The 17,086-nt window shown below is 42.9% G+C and overlaps 1 protein-coding gene across 3 annotated transcripts in view; it reads right to left on the reverse strand.

Annotated features, from left to right (window-relative positions):
* brf1a (BRF1 general transcription factor IIIB subunit a) overlaps positions 1 to 17,086 on the reverse strand; it is a 43,673-nt gene that overhangs the window by 10,756 nt on the left and 15,831 nt on the right. For all 3 annotated transcript variants that reach the window (XM_028973410.1, XM_028973426.1, XM_028973418.1), the window contains 9 exons: positions 16,387 to 16,480; positions 14,304 to 14,430; positions 13,353 to 13,392; positions 13,183 to 13,275; positions 10,507 to 10,749; positions 3,401 to 3,462; positions 3,218 to 3,299; positions 3,085 to 3,137; positions 1,583 to 1,848 (listed from right to left, as the gene is read on the reverse strand). In XM_028973410.1, coding sequence (XP_028829243.1) covers positions 1,583 to 1,848; positions 3,085 to 3,137; positions 3,218 to 3,299; positions 3,401 to 3,462; positions 10,507 to 10,749; positions 13,183 to 13,275; positions 13,353 to 13,392; positions 14,304 to 14,430; positions 16,387 to 16,480 — 1,060 coding nt within the window. The remainder of the gene's footprint in view (positions 1 to 1,582; positions 1,849 to 3,084; positions 3,138 to 3,217; positions 3,300 to 3,400; positions 3,463 to 10,506; positions 10,750 to 13,182; positions 13,276 to 13,352; positions 13,393 to 14,303; positions 14,431 to 16,386; positions 16,481 to 17,086) is intronic.

Raw genomic sequence — 17,086 nt, forward strand, 5'->3', positions numbered from 1 at the left:
TTAACGCCAAAACCTTCTAATTGGACCAAAGTGAGAGAAATTAAGGTTGAAAAATAAAGGAGAAGTATTAAAACCACACACACAGACACACACACACACACAACACTACACATGAGAACAATGCACTTGACTTAACTAAAGAAATGCTGTATGCCAAAAATTAAACTTCACCAAACCAGCAGAACAAACCCCTTCCAGAAAAGAAAGGAGAGACAGACACACTGGAGCTGAGGTTCCAGTGGATTTTTACAGGAACTGCTATCAATAGGGAGCACACGCCCAAGATTCCCAAATCGCATTAAAAGGTGTAGAAGGCCTCTTCTGATTAATCAGCAAAATCTTGCAGCAGTATTTCATTATCTGCCGCTTGTGTGTGTGTGTGTGTGTGTGTGTGTGTGTGAGTGAGATATGAAATTGAATCCAGAAGCATAGAAGAAAATCTGTGAAAAGGAGGCAGTGATATTGACTGGTGGAGACAGTAAAGGAGGAGAAGAGCGTGGCTGTCTGAGGCGATTAGCCACTGCTGTAAAGAAACGCCATGTCATCATAATGTGGTGCGAGACGGGAAAAAAAACATATTTGTGTGTGTGTGTGTGTGTGTGTGTGTGTGTGTATGTGTGTGGTCAGAGAAGCTTAAAGCTGAAACTCCTCCACCTCTCCATCAGTATAATCCCTTACAGCCCCCTCTCTATGACTCCACTCAGTCATTTCTGATTTATCCTTCTATTATCTACTCCTGCATCCCGCCTCCACTGCAGTGTCCCTAAACTCTTCCCCGCTCAGCCACACAGGGACACGGCAACATGCATCCACAATGTGACGGCAACGTGCCCGAAGGCTCGCGGAACAAGGTGCTGGAGAAAATCAGCCAAGAGGTAAACAGTAAAACAATGTCTCTCCATGTCTCCATATATCTCTCTCTCTTTAGTTTTCAACTTTAACATCTGACCATATAAAAGTACACAGAGATGAGACTGCAAAGCTTTGGAGATTCATAGTGTGCAAAATGACAAATGGAATAGCACACAACACAAAAACATGACTAAGGCATTGTGCACTGTCCCATAAAATAGTGCAGGTCGAGACAAACTGGACAAACCAGGCAGACAAGTAGCAGCAATAGGACAATATATCAGTGTGTGGATGTATTTAGTATTTAGTACGTGTATGTGGTATATGATATGCTATAATAATGGCAGTAGTAGTGATATGACATGATGTGATGCTCACACAGCAGCACAGTGTGAGGTAATGAGATTAATAGCAATTGCAATTTACAAATGAATTCCGAGGATAAAGAACAATTTTGTATGATTTCATGTTAAATCAGCCACTTAAATTAAATTTGCATTGTCTGTGTTCATCATGAAACAATTTAATGTGATCTAAACAAGTTCACCCATACAAGGTGCTGGGATTAATACCGATGGAGAACTGATCATTGAAGACATGAATTTAAAGTGATTCATTGATCATTGGTAACCTCATAATCATAATTCAATCAAATTGTGAAACTAGTGAGGATGCACGAGTCCAGGAATGACTGCAAAAAGAATAAAAAAAAAACGTGGTCCCCACCCACCTCTTGGCCACGTTTCGGACATGCTCGCCTATCCCCAGTGAGGCCACGCCCACTCTGCTGTTTCGGGTGTTGGCAGTCTTTTTGCCGCTTGGCTCCAGGCTGTCCTGGCTCGGCCTGGCAGGGCTGTCTGGATTGCTTTTGCTCAGGTCCCTCAGCACGTCGTAGTTGATCTTGTTGGAGATCTTCTTCTGTTCCAACATTTTCTCGATGGCCTCGTCTGCCGACCTGGCATGGATGGGCTGTTGCTTCTTTGGTGGTTTTCGCTTCTGGAGCAAAAATCCACAAGGTTGCAGTTTGAGGACAAGCAAGAAAAAAAAAAAAAACAGTCCGCAAATCTCATTAATATTTTTTACAACCATCGCTGTGGCTGAGAAACTGCCGACAGGCACATTTGAATTATAATCTAGTTTCTAGCATCTAGACACAATCTTCATTAGAGCCGCCAGTCCCAAGCCCTGTTCCTGAAGTAACCCCTGACCTACACTAACAGGTTGTTAAATTAAGATTAAAGTTTACATTTACAGCATTTATCAGATGCCCTTATCCAGTGGTAACAGGGACAGTCCCCCTGGAGACATTCAGGGTCTAGTGTCTTGCTCAAGGACTCAATGGTAGTAAGTGGGGCTTGAACCTGGCTCTTCTGGTTCATAGGCAGGTGTGTTACTAAAGCATTTTACATTGTTTAACTACCAGACCCTTGTCATCAACAGGAGCCCAGTGGGGAGAGTGGACAGCTTCCGATACCTCGGTGTTTATATCACACAAGACCTGTCATGGTCCTGTCACATCAACACCGTGGTGAAAAATGGCCGGCAGCGTCTCTACCACCTCGGACGCCTGAGAGACTTCAGACTGCCCTCCAAGGTGCTCAGGAACTTCTACTCCTGCACCATAGAGAGCATCCTGATGGGAAACATCTCAACCTGGTTCGGGAACAGCACCATGCAGGACTGGCGAGCCCTACAGAGGATGGTTCGATCAGCTGAACGCATCATCTGTACCAAGCTCCCTGACCTTCAATCTACAGCAAGTGGTGCTGGACCAGGGCCAGGAAGATAGTGAAGGACCTCACCCACCCCAACAATGGACTCTTCTCTCTGGTGCAATCAGGGAAGTCCAACACAGAGAGAATGAGGAGGAGCTTCTTCCCGCAGGCAATACGAACACTTCATAGGACAGAACTCTAATACATGTTTTCACTTTACACATTTGCACACCTTCACCCTACCTGTTACACATATTTTATGTTAAAACATAAAAGTGTAATATTTGGTTATGTCTGCAATATTTGCATATTTGATCACTGTATACTTGGAATATTTGCAATATGGAATTAAAGTATTTCACTGCATATCATATCGTGTTTGACTGTGTATGTGACAAATAAAATTTGAATTTCAAATGTTCCATCTTTATTTTATCCTGTGAAGACCTGAACAGCAAAAGGCCTTTCAGTTTAAGGAAAACTGGTGCTCACCACGACAGGAATACGCACAACACACCTTTTCTTTGTAGATTCCCTGCTCTTTTTCTTGTGCAATCTTCTCTTCTTTCTCTGCAAATTAATGAATAATACAATAATTAACTGATAAGCACGTGAAAAAAAAAGGACGTCGAAAAGTCTTCGTCTCCCACCTTTCTGTTCTTTTAGATAGTCTGCATTCTCTTTCATCCACAGCTCTGTCTTGACGGCCACTTCCTTATCATTCAAAAGATACTGCAGAAGAAGGAAAGGCGCCATTTCAACTACAACTGCAATACTGAAGTTTTGCGCAAGTGTGCTTGTGACCTTCAGACCTACAAGTAACCTTCTCTCACCCTCTCAATCTCATCATCGTCGATGCCGCTCAGGTCCAGCTCCCCATTCTCATCCACGTCACCTGAAGAAGAACGGAAATGAACGGAGAGTCAACACGAACGGGGAATTTTAGAAATCAACTGTAGATCCCACGTCCAACACTAAATCTGCACATGTAGCGACGTTCGGCTGTCCCCGTCACTTTTCAATTACGATGAACGGGAAAGATTGCAGGAGACGGCGCTGCCACGAGACACCCTGATAATTCTCGCTGCTTTATCACCACCACACAGTAAAGTCCAGGCGCACACAAGCAAACGAGAAATCCCCGCAGTGCAAAAACAAGAGGACGTTTCCTCAGAAGGAAAGGCCTGATGTGGTTCGATGAAAGGAAGGACGGGGAGGAAGAAAGCACATGAATACAGGCACACGTAAATTACGGGGTGATCCGGAGTGACAGCTTCTCTGGAACAAAGTGTGTGCATCTGCACGGGTGTGAGAGTTTCAAAAGAAGGTTTAACTTCTGTCAGCAGCACCGGAGCTAGTATATCTACAGGATGCTTTTAAGTGTCGAAGTACAAAAAAAAAGTTCAAAAAGTACTGGAGGGAAGTATATATATAAAAAAAAATAAAAAAGGAACAAGACACCATATCATTGCTTGTTAGTCACACAGACGATGGCCCGTCCAAAACTCACCGAATGGCATCAACTGTTCTCATTTTAGACCTCAGAACCTCTACTAGCCGCATAAGACACACATCGCGCTCCAATTTTGTCTTTTTGCTACTGTTGCTAGCAAACTGCATTTTCATTTACAAAATTTGGCAGACTCTCTTATCCAGAGTGACTTACATGAGTGCTTCAAAAATATTACTATTATGAAAATTTCAGGTTGCGAGATTATTTAACATTAATAGAGTTCGCCTAACCTGTCTGTGGTCCTGCAGTGGCTAGAAATAGAGATATGGATAAAGGAGAGCTTTGGCCATTCTGCTTCGCTGATCAGAGAGCGGATACTACAAATATAGTATTAGGGGATTGCTAAGACCCATATAAAAGCAAAAAATAAAAAAAAAATAAAAAAATAGGGGACGTTTAAAATATCCATCAAACAAGTCCCTCATTTGGTTCACAAGGACCCAATCTGTAAATTCCTTTAGCTATACAACCCAGAACCCAAATTGTTGTTTTTTTATATTAAATATATGTTAGAGATGAAAAAGTAAGGTTTTTAACTTTCAAATGAAGATCTTTAGTGACTCTGCTGGTTGAGCATCTAGTAGCAGTTCATTCCACCGCCTAGGAGCCAAGACCGAGAAGAGTCTAGAGTCTATATTGTCCTCAATACATTTTCATTTTCTTCTTCATATGGACCCTCTGTCCGTTCATATTCATTACTAGGTATGCATTAGTTATTTCATTATGTGAACTTCAGATCAGACGGGACTAGATTAAAAGGTGACATTCTGTCGCAATCTCATCAACGCATAAATCCAGATCCGTTTTATATCGTAGATATATTGCGTACTGCAGTACCCTAGTCTAAAACTAGTCCTGTCCCTAAACTTTAACCTTAACAACGACGATTTCTTTTGTAAACAAAGATCATTTTCCCCCCACCTAAGAGAATATTTTATTGTATAGAAATGAGGACTGTGAGAATGAGGACTGTACAGATACAGGATCTGAGTTCAATTAAAAGCTCACCTCACACACACACACACACACACACACACACACACACACACACACACACACACACACACACACAACCTTGGCTTTAGGCAGGTTCTACCCTTTAATTAAAACAGAAACGGGTGCAGCAGACCCCGTAACCACAGACACACACCGCGGATCACAGCGGACTCCGCCATCAAAACAATCTGTTACTCAGCCCTTTGGATAACAGCTAGTCCCCATTGCAGGTGTGTGTGTGTGCGTGTGTGTGTGTGTATTTTTGTCCTGCCAGCTTGGTTGCAGACTTTTCCATCTCGTTTCGTCTCTCACGCTCAGTTTTCTCCCTCCAGCCCAGATAGAGTTTCTGAAATAGGCCACAGTCTGACTGCAGTGCAGCGTGATGCGTTTTCCCTTTAACAAGCAGAGCAGAGAGAAAAGAAAACCGAGGGAGAGAGTCTGAGGACACACAGAGACAGACAGACAGACAGACATCATTAAAACACAAATTCAAATCAACTGGGACGAGTATCTGTGTTTGTAGGCTTTTATCAGCATAAGCTCATTTTAAAGAAGGTTCATTTAAACAATTCTGAAGTCACTTTTCTTTACTCTACTCCTGGCAGGCAGATGCGGGGCAGATGCAACCAGAAGCTACAAACCAAAAATATATAACTCAGACCTAGTGGACAAGCTATCACTACAGCAACTCTGAGACATAGAAAAGGGTGACATGACACACTCTGCCAGGAACTGATGAAGACCAACATCTAGCAGCAGGACGTGCGATGGACCATCTATAGCCGCATCTCACATCAGAGCTCGCAGGTCTCTGAAGATAACAATCGTTGATTTCTAATAAAGACTGGTGATTGAGCAGGAGCGGTGTCCACTGAGGACAAGGGGCTGGGCTTTCTGAAAGTGCTGAGCTCAGAGTGGGCGGAAGAGGGGTCAGGGGTCATGAAAAGCCTGACTGACCACTGCACCATCTGTTTACCTGAGCCTTCTGCACCCTCTACAATAAGCACGCCCCAGGCTGCGTGTCTAAATCCCAAGCGTCAATCTGAGGTCTTCCACTTCGTAAATCACTGAAAGCTCCTGTGATTAATCTCTAGAGTATGTTACATATGAAAAATGAATCAGCAAATTTCAAAATTTGGAGTACATGGATAAAAAAAAAAAAAAAACTAATTTCAAGACCCATAATGACTATTAGAACGATCATCCTGATTACTGTCTAAAAAGACTTTCTAATAATCAATGTTCATTATATTGTGAAATGCTTTAGTAGAATGGCATGCTGAGAAAAAAAACAATAAAACATAGTCCTACATTTAAAAGTATGTCGGAATATCCAGGCACAGGGGGTTCAAAGGTCATGGAGTATGACACTTTCTCTTTGGGAGAGTGTTTTCTGTCTGTAGGACTGTACATTTTCAGCATTTCTGTCTGGGGCGGCACCAGTGCGTAAGAAGACGCGGCGCCTCCCCACCAGCGCTGCTGACAGAAGGGCGTGGGGGAAACAGACAGCATATGGGAGCAAGGATGTCTATATTCAGACGCAGATGTTCTTTCTCCTCCTGACTTTTCTCCGCTTCTCTGACTCACAAACACCCACACGCCCACAGTGTGAGCCGCACACAGCGATGAAAGGATGTTCTGTAGGTTTTGGTGATGTGCTGGGGTAATATTACCGCCTCACGTCTCAACAGTGGAATTTCTGGGCCGAAGACTGTCCTCATGGGACAGATAAGACATACCGAGAAATAAGATCACCAATAGAGCACGAGCACATACACACACACAGCCAAGTTCTACTACTTTTTCTACTACCAATAGTAGTTCTAAATCAATAAAAAAAAAAAAAAAGGTTCAAGATGATTCTATTCGGTTATTAACCGATAACATTACCAGCAAGACTCCCAAGTGTAAAGTTTACTAGCCAGGGTGCCAAAGTTGGTTAAAAATACTCAGCCAGAAAAATATTCTAGACACATGGAGAGAGAATGTTTCTTACTTTATTAACTACATTTATTATAAAATGATGGCAATAAAAAAAAACTTTACGTTTTTTCGTTGACATGATCAAAAGAACTCAAACAATATACATTAAAAGTAAGAAATTCACGAACATATATTGCTTTATAGACACTATACAAATATTTGCAATATTTTCATTGGATCCATACAGATAAGTTCTTTACAACCAATTTTGCCACATTTTTTGTATCATTTCATGTGGATATTGAATACCTGTAAATATTATTAAGCTGATTTTGTGTCACTGTTTATAGTGGCGTCGGTGAACCGTACACCAACATTCATAAATTCCACTAAATTCCACTCAGTTCTCCTCCGTTGCCTGTTTCAGTCAGTTCCACCCTGTTCAACAGAACGAAGCGGCATTGACACGCACGGGGCCGCCGCCTTTAATGCGTTTTAGGCGCCGAGTGCCCTCTTCTCTGGCCTTCGCCCACACCCGCTCGCGGCTCGGAGGCTGGTGGCGAGCAGGCAGCTGCTCACTATTGATCGGCAACACTGGCTCCACCTCCGCCAATCAATGGGGGCGTTCTGGTGCGATTCCACACCTACAGACGGCCACTGACGGCACATCTGGCCAGAGGGCGGTGGGGGAGGTGCTCTCCATCGATAGAGGTCTTTCAGGACGACGACAGTGAAAAATTCTGCACAGATTCTATATAAATTTTGTAATAAAGTGATACACGCATTCACTCAGTCACAACATACAGTGACAAGGATCGATGACGAAGGACAGGGGGTATTTCTTTGGCTTTACAGCTAATACGGTTTCTTAACGGGGTAACAGTTGATTATTCAGCATATTTCTGCTAGTCAAACCATAAACTGGAGGTTATGGAGACTAAGATGGAGCCATTTTGAAGAATTCACTGTAAAAAAAAAAAAAAAAAAAAACGTTTTGTATTGTTATCAGGCAAAAGTTGATTAATCGGTCTCACCTCTTTTTACCTTCATGGCAATTGTAAATCATCAAAAGCCGCTTTATCAGATGCTCATTCTTATTATTCAGTGTTCAGCATAAGCCTGCAGGACTCTCTGTCCCCGTTCTCTAATGTAAGGTGGTGCAGAGAAGCCAAGAGTGAGAAATGCTGCTATTCTAAAAACAGAAGACCCATAAATGGATAGGTGGTATTGTAGACACTTTAAATAAATTAAATTAGTCACCTGAGGAAACTACCATTGCGTTTGGTTCAGTGAAGGTCCTTGTATTTTAATGTCGTAATTTACTTCAGCACCAATAGTCGAACCAAAGGGGTTTGGATCTTCAAAATTTTGATTTTGATGATTTCGAGCATGATTTTCGAAACATGGAGTTGTTGCCTAAAATGATTATGAAACACTGGTAACTGCTTTCATCCCTTGAAATCTTTTCTTTTTATTACAACCCCAAATTATGAAAATGTGAATTAAAAAAAAAAGAAGAAAAAAAGAAGTAATTCACAACTTTCCCTGAACTTTAATTTCATTGCAGACAGTATGAACACAAGATAATTCATGGTTTCTTTTTTGTCAACATGAAGAAAAATGTTTCTCAAAGAAAGGTAGGAAGAGATTTGGGCGTTCCTCCCTCTACAGTGCATAACACAGCGAAAAGAATCAGGGAATCTGGAGAAAATACCGCGCGCACAGGACAAGGGTACAAGCCTAAACCGAATGGTCGGCACGGCGTTAAAAACCGTCATTCATCAATAAGTGATATAACCGCGTGGGCTCAGGGCTGCTCCAGGAAGCCACTCTCAAGCACTGCAGTACGTAGTTACGGTAGGAAATGCCGGCTAAAACTGTACCGCGCCAAAAGGAAGCCCTACATAAATAGTGTCCAGAAGCGCCGTGGACTTCTCTGGGCTCGGAGGCATCTGGGACGGTCCACTGTGCTGTGAAAACGTGTACTGTGGTCAGACGAATCGGTTTTTCACATCTTTTTTTTTTTTTTGGAGGAAATGGACGCCATGTGCTGCGGACCAAAGAGAAAAAGGACCAGGTCCAAAAGCCAGGGTCTGTCATGGAACGGGGTTGTGTCGGTGCCTTCGGCAAAGGTAACTTGCCCTTCTGCGATGGCACCAGTATCGGAGGAACAAAGACGACGTCTTTTCCATGCTTATTTCAGCAAGACGATGCCAAACCACATACTGCGCAAATAACAAAGGCAAGGCTGCGTCAGAAGAGGGCCTGCCTGCAGCCCAGATTTGGCCCCTATAGAGAATGTTTGGTCCATTTTGAAACGGAAATAAAAAAAAAAAAAGTCAACGAAGACCCCGTACTGTTGCTCACCTAAAACGTTGTTTGCAGGGAGAATGGGACACGGTAATACCTGCAACATTTAGTCCCTTGATTTCTTCAATGCCTAAACGTCTTTTAAGTGTTGTTAAAAGACAGGGGAACCGTATAAAAAGTGGTAAATGCTGTATTGTCCCAACTTTTTTTGGAATGTGTCTGAATGGCCAGAATGGATATTTATTTACAAATCAAATGATGTTCATACTGTCTGCAATGAAATACAATTTGAGGAAAATCTTTTTTTAATTCACATTTTCCACCCTGTCCCAACCTTTTCTGATCTGGGGTTGTATTTTGAGCTGAAACACGCACAAATCTAACAGAGCACAACATCTCTGTACAGTCCTGCTCGACTGGGAGAAATGGCGTCCTCCGCATTAATAAAAGGGACTCCATCTACCCGCGTGATCGGCCGCAGAAAATCCCAGCGCCACACAAACGCTCCTGTTCGGATAATTACCAGAGCGGACATCCAACCGACCCGCTCCGTTAAAATAACATCTCAGAGAAATATAATGACATCTACCCCCACACACACACGTACAAAAACACACTTGAAGACTAGATGAAAGACAAAACCCTAATGACAAGGTAGCGTGTGTGTCCACTTTCAGCTTCAAAGACATGACCAGTGGGCATGTGAGGCTCCACCCCTTCTCCCCCGCTCCCGGCAAAACCACCACAATCAACGCCGGCAATCACAACCTGGAACCATGCCCACCCTCACACACACAAACACACTCCAAAAACCCTACACTAAAACCATCACAATTAGCCAAACCTATAAGCTTGCTAATTAGCGTGCACGCACACACAAACCATCAACCACAGATCTCCTCACACTGACTGCAACACACAGAACAATGAAGCACGCATCTGCAGATCCTACTTAATAAAGGTAGGATCACACACACACACACACACACACACACACACACAGAGTATGGTGTTTTGTGCATTGGATGAATCCAGTCCAGTGAATTATGAGCAGGAATGTGGGGTTGTGGTGAAACTAAAAGCAAAGCTTTCACATTATGGCCCACTCCATCTCACACAGAACAACACAATCTTACCCCCCCCCACACACCACACACACACACACACACACACACACACACACACACACACACTCACCATTCTCAGGCTGACTGGCGCTCTCTTGGAGAGCCAGGCTGGCTACGGTGGGTAGGGGTCCCAGCAGATCGCTCATTGACGGACGGGTCCTTCCTACATCTGGCCTAATCTGTTCTTCACCGCCGGCCTCCACGTTCCCCTCCATGTCACACAAACCCTCGTTCAGGTGCTGCATCGCTGCCTGTATCTCGGGATCTGACTCGGATTCCTCTTCTAGCGCTTCCATATCCAATACCATACTATCTGCACAAAAAAAAAAAAAAAACGAGAACATTGGTTGTATTTCTGAAGAGAAACGACTAAAGTAACGATTTATACTCACCATATCAGGAATAAGGGCTTCTGTAGTTTGATTTTGCGGTAAGTCATTAACATATATTGTATTAATAGACAGCGATGCTAAATTGCAACAGTTGCTGTTGTCTAACTCGGCTGTGAACCTGGAGGCTTTGCCTTTGTGCAAAGTAAAAATGTATACAGAGTAAACTTTAGACAAGTTGGGGAAAAATTATGTAATATTTCCTGTCTATTTTAAGATACTGTTTCTTTTTTTTCCCCAATTACAAATATAAACAAAATCATTATTTGGTTTTACTTCAAAAAATGTACCTAGAATAAATTATGCAGCTTTCAAAGCAAACTGTGATCACACCAAATTTTAATTTGATTTGGATTTCTCTAGTTGAAAACAAAACTTTTTCAAACTACTGTGTGTTTGAGATCACAATGTCCACAGAGCAGCAGCAGAGCTGGGGTTTGTTCATTGCTGTAATAATTACTGGGTAATAGCCTGAATTTGATCTTAACAGAGACTAAATGAAGAGTGTGAAGTGTGAAAAGCTTCATAAAATTGGCTTTGTAGCCCTTAGCAGCAGAATAAAATCTGCGCTCTAATGCTCTTGCTTGAACCCTCTGAAGAAACATCATATTTAAGGGTGAGCTGCCCTCCTTTCTTTGGGGGACAGAATAAGCTTGACCTTTCTTACTAGTGATTTTCATTGTGAAACACTGCAGCACAGCACACAGTGACACAATGAAATGTGTCCTCTGCTTTTAACCATCACCCTTGGTGAAAAGTGGGCAGCCATGACAGGTTCCCAGGGAGAAGTGTGTGGTCCTTTGCTCAGTGGCACCTCAGTGGTACTTTGGTGGATCAGGATTCGAACCGGCAACCTTCTGATTACGGGGCCGCTTCCTTACCCACTAGGCCCCCACTGCCACAGTACAGGACCATGTGAACTCAAAACAGTTCACATGGTCACACATTCTTTCACTTGATCAGTGAAGGTTGAAGCACCTCTAACTTGCCTGAGCTACTCCAGATTTACAGATTTTAGGACCAGACAAGGCCCAGATGAGCCTGGATGGTAGTGAACGTGTTTGTACGTTGATACATGGAATTCATGCTCATTACCAGCACCCACTACAAGCAGAGACTCCATTTCTTACCCAACGAGAAGCCGTGACTGTGGCTTTTCATTTGACTATGTTCTGAATATTGAAAGGGTTTATAATGAACAGTGTGGCGGTGGGAACTTGTGTACCTGCATGTGTGTTTGTGTATTTGTGTGTACAGATGTGTACAATTTGCCAGTATCAAACTGGTTAATGATATACAGCAATTTTTCTACATTTTGTTATGTTACGGCATTATTTCAAAATGGACTAAATTAATTTGTGTCCTCAGAATTCTACACACACAATTCTACACTACACACAAGAAAAGTTTAAATTATAAATTACAGCCTCAAGTCTGAGCTCTGGCTGGACCACTCAAGGACATTTACAGAGCTGTCCTGAAGCCACTCCTTTCATATCTAGGCTGTGTGCTAAGGGTCGTTGTCCTGCTGAAAGATGAACAGTCAACAGCGCTCTGGAGCAGTTTTTAAATCCAGGATTGTTGCAGTCATCTTTCCCTCTATCCTGACTAGTCTCCCAGTTCCTGCAGCTGAAAACCTCCCCACAGCATGATGCTGCCACCACCATGCTGCACTGTGGGGATGGTGTTGGTCTGGTGATGAGCGGTCCCTGGTTTCCTCCGAATGTGACGCCTGCCATTCACACCAAAGGAATACATCTTTGTCTCATCAGACCAGAGAATTTTGTTTCTCATAGTCTGAGAGTCCTTCAGGTGCCCATGTGGGCTGCCATGTGCCTTTTGGCTTTCAACTGGCCACTCTACCATACAGGCTGAAATGTGGATTGCCTTTCTAAAAGGTTCTCCTCTGTCCCCATAGGACCTCTGGAGCTCTGACAGAGTGACAATCAGGTTCTTGGTCTCCTCCCTGACTAAGGTCCTTCTCCACTGATCTCTCAGTTTAGGGGGCCAGCTTTGAACTTCTAGTTATGGATGATTGATGCCACTGTGCTGATTGGGCAGCAGCAGAAATGTGTCTCTAACCTTCCCCAGATTTGAGCCTCGAGACAATCCTGTCTCGGAGGTTTAAAGACCTGACTTCATTGTGTTTGTGAACTGTTTTTTTTCCCTCACTTTAAAGTAAAGCTTTTTCACGTTGTCTTCATGGGGTGCCGTGTGTAGAATTCTGAGGAAAATAATAAATTGAAAACAATTTGGAATAAAATTTTTAACATAACAAAATGTGGAAAAACTGATGCACTGTTAATACTTTCCAGATACACTGCTGATGCATGCGTGTGCATGTATAGCCAGTGCACCTTCTTTAGCGTAGGAGCTGTACGGTCCCCTCATCTTTGGCCGGCTGTTCTCCAGTTCATTCTCAATCTCATCTTGATAGCAGCAAATTTCACCTAGAACACAAACAGACGTATAAAAGAAAAAAATGCAGGATCTCAATCTCAAATCCTACCGATGTCAAAACACTCACCATGTACCTCATCCATCTTCTTGGCCAGTTCCTGCTCCAGCTGAAAGACAGATGAACAGGGGGGTTAAGGGGATCTACACCACAACCATGAACCTGAAGGAGCAGATTAAATCCCTAGATTGAAATGAAGAACAGTGGCAAATTGCTGACATGAACAAACACTCCCTACAGCCGATGAAGACATTTCCCTCATTTCACTCTGACCAATGGGCAAAGATGTGGCAGGACTAGGAGAGTCTACTGGGACGATTCAAACGCAAGGATTAGGATTTAACAGTAAGTAAAACTAACCAAGAAACAAACTAATTAAATGATCAGCAACAAATTGAGTGAATAAGAATTTAATATAAAAACTTCTCCAGTTTAAATGAGAATAGCAGTGTTTGGAACCCAGCACACAGAAACAACTTGTTGACTCACTCTGTGTGTAAGCATGGGTGTGTTTGTGTGTTGCCTATCCAGCGTAATGCCTCTTCTGCTGAATAAATCAAGGCAAATGAAGTCTTCATTATCTCTGCGTTTTCTCCTCCAGTGATCTGGGACCCACCACAAGCTATTTAGATGCAAATCCAAAGCGAATATGAACACAACAACTGTATTTCCTCAGACGGGGCCTCAAGGATTTTACAGGCTTTTCTCGGGGATTGTTGTGGCCTAAAATGTCTGATTTCATAGCAAGTTTTTTAGCATCTATCACATGCGGCTGCCGGATCTGTGATACCTGAGCATGTATATATGCACGCGTGAACAGGGCTGTTTAGTTTATGCCGCTGTGCAATTTGTAAAGTGACGTCCTGATGTCCTGCAAACATTTAATACATGCTCAATTTGTTTATAACAGTCACTGTCTCCTCTGATCGGTTGAACCCATGAGAGAAGCACGTATTGGTATCTAGCATCCAAGGTCGAGAGAAAATCTCCTATTGTGTGAACTCTGTCTAAGCCACTGACCGCTTTTAGTCGCTCCTTCTTTCGGCCGGCCGTGAAGGAAGGCGGGTCACACTCCTCGTCCAAGTCCACCTTCATGAACTCTGCAATGGTCAGCTGGCTGGTCGGTGTGTCTTCAAACTCATTTAGCCTGTCAGCCATAAAAATTTATTTCATAATTACTTGCCAAAATGGTTCCATTCCAAGACCAAATTTAAATGGTCACCTATGAGGCAAAAAGATCGAGATTTTAACCAGACACATGATATGAACAGCTCCAGACATTTGACACGTCTTTGGCACAAGCTGCCCGCAGCTGATTTATTTCATTGTCACTCTAATTTCCATCCATTTACGCCCCTGCTGTACAGTTAGCTTCACAGTGGAGCATCATGGGATTATACAGGAGTTGAGTTAATAATACAGTGTTGGTAGGGGACAGATTATCACCACTGTTTTGGTCTAACACAATTATTACACATAAAAAAGTATTTGGCAGCCATCGATTGTGCAAGTTGTCCCATTTAAAAAGATGAGAGAGGTTTGTAATTTTCTTCTGAGAGAGACAATGTAAAAAAAAAAATAATAATAATAATCCAGGAAATTACATTGCATGTTTTTTAAAGAATTTATTTGTATGTGTATTGCTCGGGTAAAAGAACCTGCACACACCTTCACTTTGCCCAGTCAAAGTGATTTAGTTCCCAGGGTCTTTCACCTGTCAGAGATGCATGACTGAGGCCTCTGGGAATAAAATACTGAAACGAGGAAGGCAGTGGAGGAAAGCTGTCAACCACAGACTGACCGATTCCGAATCAGCTGACACTGAACATCGCCCAGGGATATGATTTATGCCAGGATCACAGACAGCGCATTTCACTACACATCAGGTCAGTTCCTCAATTTTAGCCCCACCAATTTCGACAACAGGCTGAGGAGTAAAAAAAATAAATAAAACAGAGAAAAATAAATAAATAAATTTCCAGTGATTGTCACATGTGATACACAGCAGCACAGCACACGGTGCACACAGTGAAATTTGTCCTCTGCATTTAACCCATCACCCTGAGTGAGCAGTGGGCAGCCATGACAGGTGCCCGGGGAGCAGTGTGTGGGGACGGTGCTTTGCTCAGTGGCACCTTGGCGGATCAGGATTCGAACCAGCAACCTTCTAATTACGGGGCCGCTTCCTTAACCGCTAGGCCACCACTGCCCTGTACTACTGTGGAGGGAATGCATGTTCAAAATTGCACTGATACCTGCTTATAATAAATATGCTTGTAACCTAATCAATATCAGCTATCTGCTGCTGATCGGCATGTCATTACAGAACTTTTACATTACTCTCAGATGGCAAGAAAAACCCAACACTTCTCTCTATATAACACTGGGGACTATTTAGTGCTGACAGTCTGGGTGGTAGTAGCCTAGTAACACCCTCGCCCGTGAACCAGATGACCACAAAGCTACAGGTTCAAACCCTACTCGCAACAGTTGTGTCCTTGAGCAAGACACTTAATCTTGAATCCCTCTGGGATATTTACAATCAGTAGTTACAGGGACAGTCCCCCTCTGGAGACACCCAGGGTTAAGTGTCTTGCTCAGGGACACAATGGTAGTAAGAGGGATTTGAACCTGGGTTTTCTGGCTCATAGGCGAGTGTGTTACCCACTAGGCTACCACCACCCCGATAAACGCCATAATTGCAATGTATGTACTCCACCTTTCGTGTCCCACTAGAAGGTGCAGTCCTTTGGCTGAGACCCTCAATTCCTGCAGTTAAATAGTAGCATTTCACACAATAAAGCACCTGTCAGATTTTGGCACTCTCCTGATTTCTCACTACTGAGTGAATGTTCAAACTGCAGTATTCTTATTGTTTCACCATTAAGGGTGACTTTTGTTTGTTAATTATTGCCAATATGTGGCCAATGTCATTGGGTCCTGGAAAGCAAAGGGCCGTATAGTCTTGATCAGGGAGACAATGCTGACAGCAATAGGAATTGAACAAAGAGGTTGACAGCAGATTGTGTTGACTACTATGAAATCCCAAACTAGAGAGAGGGTGTTGCACATTATTAATATTTTTTTTATTATAGCCACCCACCTCTTCCTCAGCGTTGCCTCACACACTTTGACCACGCTGATCACTTCTTTTACCGTGCGACGGAACTCATGCATCCGGGCGGCGACCAGGAGAGCTGTATATAAAAAAAAAATTTTTTTTTTTTAAAAAAAGACATGCAGCACCCACTTTTACTCCCTTGTACACATTTCAGAGCGGGCTGCTGTTAGGGTCCCATGAAATTTTAAAGCCCACTTCATCGCAGTACCTACCTTCTGTACCTGCTGCAGCAACAGGCAAGCGCAGAGAGTGGAAACATCCACTCTCTTGTAAATGTTTCAAGCCCACAGTATCAACCCCCCCCCAATGTATTAAACTGAACAACTTGGGGTGAGGAAGAACAAAATGCTTTACCCTTAGACACAATCAAACTTCGAATATCAATATCACATCTAAGTGAAATGAACAGAACTGATTCTCCAGCCAATGACCGTCTGAACCCCCTTCTCCCAAGATACAGCTGAGCTTATCTATTTTATTCTTCTAGCTACTAGGGACCCTGAATTTGGGATTTTCAGGGGTTAAAAACAAATATTGCCTTCAATGGACCATGATTATGGACAATATATACGTGTCATACATATATAGAAAAAAGGGTCAAAGTTCGGGGTGAGCTTTAAAGGTCTATTAAAGCCCATTGAGAGATACTGTTTGTGATTTTGGGTTACATAAGAAATAAATT

The sequence above is a fragment of the Denticeps clupeoides genome, chromosome 1, assembly GCF_900700375.1.
Source record: "Denticeps clupeoides chromosome 1, fDenClu1.1, whole genome shotgun sequence".
Lineage (NCBI taxonomy): Eukaryota > Metazoa > Chordata > Actinopteri > Clupeiformes > Denticipitidae > Denticeps > Denticeps clupeoides.